This window comes from Sycon ciliatum, chromosome 5, assembly GCF_964019385.1.
Source record: "Sycon ciliatum chromosome 5, ocSycCili1.1, whole genome shotgun sequence".
Classification (NCBI taxonomy): domain Eukaryota; kingdom Metazoa; phylum Porifera; class Calcarea; order Leucosolenida; family Sycettidae; genus Sycon; species Sycon ciliatum.
In genome coordinates this window covers 17356660-17364862 of record NC_088647.1, presented here as the reverse complement: position 1 = coordinate 17364862, position 8203 = coordinate 17356660, and the positions used below count along the sequence as shown (strand labels likewise).

Here is an 8203-nt window from a genome sequence, read left to right as displayed (position 1 = left end):
GATGACGCCCCGAGAGAATGCACTTGTTTGTTGGTTTTGAGTTCGGTCTTGAAAAAAATAGTTGTTGGGAGTGGTTGATGTGATTCTAATTTGTGGGAGAAAGAATTCGTGCCAGCAATGGCTACGACACGGTCAAAAGGCCAGAAATCCCAGGGTGCCTACCCATCGTTGGCGGGGAAAGTAGAAACGAGTGAGCTTCTCCGACGCTTGAAGGTGAGTGTGATTTGAAAATATTTGACAATTTCTCAAGAGATAATATTGTGACAAATTGGGAGAAGATATGAGGTAGCGGAGTAACGGAATAATTGTGCATTGCAGGCGTGCGGCCAGTCTTTGACGAAGACTGACCAAGATCAGGACAAAGCGGATCGTCGTGGCTCGGAGCTGGAGCGTGTTGCACGAGAGCTCGTGTCACCGCAGATCCTCCAGCATGCCGACCGTACTGTACGCCTGGTGGCGGCGTGTTGCCTCTCCGACGTGCTGAGAATTTTTGCTCCAGAGCCACCATACACGGCAACTGAAAAGCAGGTAGGGAATGGATCACACACTTCATATTTTGAAAATTTCTGAAACAATTGTATACATGTATGTGTGCTTGTAACACTCCGAATGCCAAGTAGGTAGGCATAGTCTTGCAGTGAGCAGTTTCACACTGATAACCAGTCTGTCATCCTATAAAACTATGCGTCCGCTCGCGTTCTTCAGAATTCACGAAATTTGAGTTGCCGATCGGCAAATGCGGGGATGGGTTAGCTCAAATTTTCCGATATAGTACATGTATATGGCACGCACCCGTAGCAGCACTACGATGAGCATGGTGTGGTGCTCTAATCACAGGGGCATCGGAAGGTATTTTATGGTGGTACGGTCAGCCGTCTGCAGTACATTTACTTGTGTGCGTGTGGGGAAGGGGGGGGGGGGGGCACTGGCATTTTTTGGGAAATTTAGAGCCCGAATCAGTGCATTTAATTGATTAACCTAGGACAACGAGTGGTACAGTCCATACCGTAGTGACCGTAGTGTTGGACGCCCCTGTAATCATTTTATGTGATGTGTGCTGGCTAAACTGTTGCTGTTGCTTCTCCTGCTGTTACTTCACCTGCTGTTGCTTCTCCTGCTGTTGCTTCTCCTGCTGTTGCTTCACCTGCTGTTGCTTCTTCTGCTGTTGCTTCTCCTGCTGCCGCCGCTGTGTAGGAAGTACTGGAGCTGTTTGTCAAGTCCTTGCACGTCCTTGCCAACCGCGAGGCGAAGGACTTCAGTCGCGCCTATTACCTGTTGGAGGTTAGTGTTTCACTGTTTATCGGTGTTGTTGTTGTTGTTGTTGTTGTTGTTGTTGTTGTTGTTGTTGTTGTTGTTGTTGTTGTTGTTGTTGTTGTTGTTGTTGTTGTTGTTGTTGTTGTTGTTGTTGTTGTTGTTGTTGTTGTTGTTATTGTTGTTGCTGCTGCTGCTGCTGCTGCTGCTGCTGCTGCTGCTGCTGCTGCTGTTGTTGTTGTTGTTGTTGTTGTTGCTGTTGCTGTTGCTGTTGTTGTTGTTGTTGTTGTTGTTGTTGTTGTTGTTGTTGTTGTTGTTGTTGTTGCTGTTGTTGTTGTTGTTGCTGTTGTTGTTGCTGTTGTTGTTGTTGCTGTTGTTGCTGTTGGCACGGCAAAACCGGGAATACTTGTAGTAGGCCTGCTGGTTTTTTTGCAAAGTCAGCACACCGAACTGGAGTAGGATTTTCGTTGTCACAACTGACTGTAGATGGACGTAAGTGCATCGTATGGCCGCGGGTGCGTAGCTCCCCTGAGTGTGCAGCTGCCGATGGGTAGCTATCACGACTCGTGTTCTGCATTCTGCCGCTTTCATGATGTAGCCAGCTCTATGCATGCATTTGAGATACGAGGTTGACTACACTGTGCAGGTTGGTGTACTGTTTAGGTTCGTTACATCATGAAAAATGAGCCGTGACGGAGGTTTGTTTGGAGCTAGTTGCACAGTCTGCAGGGGAGTTTTGCGCTCTTGGTGTGACCAACAACCAGGACTCATACATCCGCCACGCCTCCACACGACGGCCGCTAATGGGTCCAGGTGGGGTGGGCACTCTGGTGGTACTTATTTGTGCAGTCTCATCATGATGGTGTCACTGCGCAACAGTCCACTGTGGTATTGTGGATCACTATCCGCATGATGTTGAAAGTACAGTTGTGGGCAAAGAAATCCGACCCATGTGCCGAAAGCCGCGCCAACGGCCCCTGCCGCCCTCGCATAGGTTGTTTTGACCGTGCATGATGTAATGGAAATAGAAACGCAGCGCTACTTTTTCCTCGTGGGTCGGATTTCTTTGGCCTCGACTGTAGTAGGGACTGGCAGGTGTGTGTGTGGTATGTGCACGTTCTTTTCATAAGGTTCTTTCCGATGATCATTCTGTTGGGCAGAAACGCTTGAAAAGAATTTTCCTGTCCTGCTTTGTTTGTTTGTTGCAGAACATATCCATTGTGAAGTTGTTCTTGCTGTGTATGGAATTGGACGATGCCGACGACCTCATCTCCAGTGTCTTTCGGCTATTCTTTGAAATCGTTGAGTAAGTAACCATGGCGACCGCTGCAGCTAGCCGTCGTGGAGTGGCTTCAGGCGTGCCGTCCTCCGTCTTTCTTTGTTTTATTTATGGATCAGACAATATTTGCTTCAGTGTTTATATTAGACCGTTGCTTTTTTGTCAGTAATACTCTACTGTCATCTGGAGCTTTCTTTTTGAGAGCTCCGTTCACCGGTATCTTCTGAGGAGATTGTCTCAAGTTTTTAGGAAGGGCTCCCCCTTATGCTTTTCGACTTTGACTAGACTTGGTCCACCTCTCTTACTTCATACGTATGTTCTTGTTTGGTTTGGCGGCGGTGTGGTGTTTCTGTGTAGTGAGAACCATTCCATAAAGATCCGCACCTACTTCCTGGACATCCTCAGTGGATTCATTGTCGAGCAGGAGACCATGCCTCAGCCCGTCCTGGACTCCATTCTGATGCAGCTGACAGAGGAGATGGTATGTTATCGTTCTGACTGATTTGAAAGTTGACACGCTGTCGGTGCATCCAGTGGTGTTGTCGTATAACGGTCTTATCAATTTGGTGTGTGTGTGTGTGTGTGTTTGTGTGTGTTGTGTGCGTGTGTGCATGCATGTGTGTTTGTGTGCGTGCATATGCGTGTGTGGGTTGTGTGCGTGTGTGTGGGGGGGGGGGGGGGGGGGGTACATTTCAGCTTGCTTTCGTGCTACTGCAGTGTGGCTGCTACTAATGACCTGGCAAGAAAGCATTGATAGAAGTGTCACTGCCCGTTGGCCACTGTGTGACCTGTGCCTTCTGTATATGCGTTGCTGGCGCATGTCTTACTCTGAAGTCCATATGAGTTCCCGATTTAGGCAATATACTTACCACCTTATGTCTCTGATGTATTTTGTGTGCGCGCCTCCTGTATTTCTGTGTGGATGATGTGTAGCAAGTCAGCCCTGCTGCAGGAGCGCTGTCTAGAGAGCTGCTACAGAAGTGCTCCTCTTGCTTGGAGCCATATATTCAGCAGGTGAGTAAAAAAAAAGAAGCACTGCAATACTGATATGCGCTCGGTAGAATCCGACCCATAGTGCAAAACTGGCGTCCCGTACCCGTTCCGATTACATCATTGTGTTTGTACATGTGTACGTCCAGCCACGTTCGTGCCACTTCCAGGGCGTCAAGGGCCGTGCAAATTGCGTGTCGTGCTTGGCCTATTGAAAATCGATGATGTAATGGCTTAGCGGCCTCACTCCATTTTTCAATTTTTACGGGAGACATACGAAACTGACCTGCGTTTGAACTTCGCTTGTGCAGTCTCCTTGTTCTTTTTGGACGATTTCATTTTTCTAGTCCTTTGGTAAGGATATGGAGCAATGCCTCCATCCGTTGGCGCGGCGTCCAGACGTTTCTCTGTCGACACGCTGTCTCGCGCTTTTTACCAATATTCGCGGGCGGGTTTCGGTCCTTGCGCCTCTTGTTGTGTTGTTGTTTGGCTTTATTAATAGAGTGGAGTTCCAAAACAGGCCTAAACCTAATGACAATGGTCCCACTGGACTCATCCGACGGTGAAGTTTGACATTAAATGTCACTGTCAGGCCAACACGAATCATGGCCTTGTTTCGTGTCGGCCGACCGGGCCATTTCCCCCCGAATTCTGACACTTTTTTGGTCCCAAATGAATACGAACGGTGCCAATGCCATGTGTGCAGGTGCACTTAACCTCTTTAGCACGACGCTACCTGAGCGCGCCCCACGACAACACCTGTAAAAGTCGCATTTTCCCATGAAAGTACTAGCTGCTCAAGGATCGATAACTTTACCTTCCCTTGGACGAATTCCACGATCTTGAGCTTCCTGGAAAGGTCTTGAGACGAGTGACAAACTGGTGTCAAACCTAGCTCGGAGCGAAACCAAAACCCCGTGCTACAGTCTGGCAAACTTCATCCACGCGCTCGACAGACTTGATCACGGCCAAGACTAACCAAGCTCAAATATTCAGCTGCCATTTCGGTCTCCTTGTTCGTATCGAGCTCAAATTTTTTGTGAGGACTCACGGGATCCACTACCATCATTTGAATCTTGTTTCCATGGCAGCAGGTAGCGCACAAATGATCCATGATGGAAAATACGCGTTCTGCAGACTGCGCAAAAAAATCGAGTTGAAATTTGCCGTGTCGAGTCGCATATCTCAACAACCGGTAGTCGCATCGCTTCGGCGATTGTTTCTATCGCCAGCTGAGAGTTTTCTCTTGCAGATACATGTTTCGATTGTGAGAATCGACCAAGTATTGAGTGAGTTACGATAGTTTGAACAAGTCACTATGGACTCAACACGGACCCCACGACTATGAGATGCAGGTTCACTGTACAGTGTACAGCGCGCGTCGTACTAGTACGACGGCCGTGGGGCATGCAACTCATGTGCGTCGTACTAGTACGATGCTCGCGCTAAAGGGGTTAACGAGTCATAACTCAGTCAAATCTCAACCGAATTCGACAATCGAAATGCCTACGAGGTAGCAGAGATTCTCAGCTGTTGGCTCGAAAAACTCTGGGGTCGCTACGAGCTAGTATAACGGAGTTGCAAGCACTCGAACGTTTTGCTTGATTTCTCAGGATCCACATGTACATGTATAGGATGGCAGGAATACACCTGACCTCGCTACAACTGTGCTTGTTGAGCTCTTGCAAATCTAGTGTCACTGGTGTGAGGAGAGGGAGCGGCGATTTGCCGTGCATGCCCTCCTATTAATTCATTGTGTTGTTTGATCAGCCTCCCTGAGAATCCAAAATGTGTCGAAATGTGTTCTGGTGTGCGTGTGTGTGTGTGTGTGTGTGTGTGTGTGTGTGTGTGTGTGTGCATGTGTGTTTCTCCTGACTAGTATTTTAACCGGGCACTCCTAGTTGGCAAGAGCAGCGAGAGCGACCTGGGAGACTCTAACATGTACGAGCTCATCTTTGAGCTGAACCAGGCGGCACCCAGCGTTCTACTGTCTGTGCTTCCGCAGTTGGAGTTCAAACTGAAGGTATGCCCGCGTAGTGTGTGGACTAGGAGGTGGATGTGTTTAAAGCATGTGATGTGATGGTGTAGTGTCGTACCGTGTGGTGTGTTGTGAATCTGTAGTTCTGCTTCTGTGCATGGCATCTCTTTCCTTCTCGGTATGGGTACTTGCTTGTAACGAGAAGTCTATTATTGGATGCAGGTACATGTAGTATACTTCTTTGTGGGTAATGGAGTGGCATTGATGGTTGTCAATGGCGGTGGTGGCTGTGCTTGTTGTGTATTCATCGTGTGAACTAGACAGAGTCCAATCCATGGTAGCTTTCGCTCACTGTGGTGGTGATGTGTGCATGTGTGTGTGTGTGTGCCTTGTTTTCGCAGAGCACGGATAAGGAAGAGCGCGAAGAGGTAGCTCGGCTGCTGGCACGTATGTTTGCAAGTCCAGACAGCTCGCTGGCGGAGGAGAACGGACCGCTCTGGCGCTGTTGGCTTGGCCGGTAAGTTGTACGAGCATTGTTGAAGCCACAACGATGACGCTGTTGTGTACAGCACTTGTCCTCAGTTGCAGTCATAGTAACACACTCATCTCCCTTCTACTCAGGTATACAGCATCTCCCTTCTACTCTTAAGGGGGCTCAACCCCGAAGAGGGAGCAAAAAACATTATGGTAAATCGATCTGAACTGTGTGTTTTCAGATGGCCAGACACCTAGAGAACTGGTCTGGGCTATTTCAAGGATAGGTTTATTATGTGGTTCCCCAGCTATGGGGGTGTTATTGTACCTATGTTTTTCGGCAAAAATTCAATGATTTCTCACTAAAGGCGTAAAATTCCAGTTGGTAATACTTCAAAAATCCTGAAAGTGGGTATGGAGGGGCCTACAATACTGTCTTCTTTGGAAAATGTCCACAACATATGCCCAGACCACTGTGAGAGGCCAAGGTAGCCCAGAATGTGATTTGGCAAAACGCGTATTTCAGCAGACCGGACTTTAGACTTGTTTGAATAGTGGAGAATCGAGACAATAACATGGTCCATTTTATGGTCATTATCTGCTCTTCAAGGCCATAGGAAGGCTCTACAAAAATAGATTTTTATGTCTACCATCTCGTTTCTCCGTGAGAAACAAAATTTGTGACGGATTTTGCATATTCAGCTTGAAAGTCAGATTCAGCATTGTTGCCAAAATGAGTGTATCGACTTCATTCAAGCTTCACTTTGACTATGTAGGGCGAGAAGCATTTGCTATAGACCAATCCCAGACAATACCACATGCAACAGTCACAACTGAATTGTGTTATTCACATCTTTGTTGTATATTGTGATGTACATACATAATATAATGTACATACATACATACATGCATGGGTATATCAAATGTACAAAACAACGGATTATAAGTATAACGCTGTCAATGAGCAACTTGAGTTGCTTGGTTACTGCTGGATGCGATGGCTAGCAGCCACTGTTGGTATTGTGGGTTCGCGCCTCCAGTGTGCAGCACAACGTGAATGTTTGAGCAGATAACTGCAGCATCATCACGAGTGGTAGAAAGTGGGGACGATGCTGCACCTCCTGCAGCTGCTGGAGTACTTGTGCGGTCTGGAGCAGTGTGTAAAATAGGGGTGTTGGTGTTGGGTCTTCCAGATGCTAGATGATGTGTTATGCGTTTTGCAATAGCAGAACTCGTTGTGACTAGCACACGCCCATCGCCACCCGGTTCGTGCAATAATCCAAGGATGCCAGTTCCCTGATTCCTCTCAAATGCCAACACCAGATGATTGTACCTGTAGGCATGATATATAACGTTGTTGTTGTTGAAGAATATTTAGACTTCTACAAACACCCATGTTGCAGCGAAACGCCCACTCCAGCTTGTTTGCTGAGACTGTGACAGAAGCCTGACTAGTGCTGCAATGTGTACTGCTGTGATTCATGATTTCAGTTGACATTCCTTGCCTTGCCTTGCCTGGGTAATATTGCAGTTCTTCACAACATGCATAACACTTTTATGCTGCATTTACAGTCTAGGTCAAGGCCGAGCTCATGAAAATGTGGCAACTTGACCATGCATAATATTACGTGTCTGTGACTGTCTCTGCTCAAGTTGTTCTACAAGGCATATTGCCAATATTTCAATATTCAGTTTTATAATATATACAGATTCCTGTCATAGTTCAATGATACAAGCACAGCCATACTACCTTGAACCCACAGCCTTCTCCTGAGAAACACAGGCACAGGTCAGAACTCACCCAGTGCAGCCTTAGAGTTCATAGGATCCATGCTTTCCACTCCATCCAGCATGAGACTCACATGTCTGACCAAATTCTCCTGCCCACACATAGAACACTTCACTGGCATGTCGCTGTGCTGTTCCTACTGGCTGTTCCAGACCACACTCATTACTCACAGAGATCAAGTCTCTACTTGCAGACACTACACTCTGACTCCACTATCTCCAGGTACTGCAGGTACAAGACCAGTTTTTCTCTCACAGTCGTCAGTAATATTTTTATCTGGCGACTGGAAAAGAAAAAATAGATATCGTTCCAAGTGCCACTCAAGTGGATGCACTTGAACTTGAGAGAAGCATGTCACTTACCTGCGTTCTGAGACTAAATACATGTATCACTGGTAGCTGGGCTCTGGACAATCTTGCAGGTTTACTTGTCTTCACTGGCA

At 47.3% G+C, this 8203-nt stretch overlaps 1 protein-coding gene across 1 annotated transcript in view; it reads left to right on the top strand.

The window, feature by feature from the left end:
• Positions 1-4: 4 nt before the first annotated feature.
• Positions 5-8203, top strand: part of LOC135817867 (sister chromatid cohesion protein PDS5 homolog A-like) — a 57041-nt gene continuing 48842 nt past the window's right edge. The window contains exons 1-8 of the mRNA XM_065331149.1: positions 5-213; positions 319-528; positions 1195-1281; positions 2460-2557; positions 2888-3011; positions 3464-3544; positions 5400-5543; positions 5900-6015. Coding sequence (XP_065187221.1) covers positions 118-213; positions 319-528; positions 1195-1281; positions 2460-2557; positions 2888-3011; positions 3464-3544; positions 5400-5543; positions 5900-6015 — 956 coding nt within the window. The 5' untranslated portion in view covers positions 5-117. The remainder of the gene's footprint in view (positions 214-318; positions 529-1194; positions 1282-2459; positions 2558-2887; positions 3012-3463; positions 3545-5399; positions 5544-5899; positions 6016-8203) is intronic.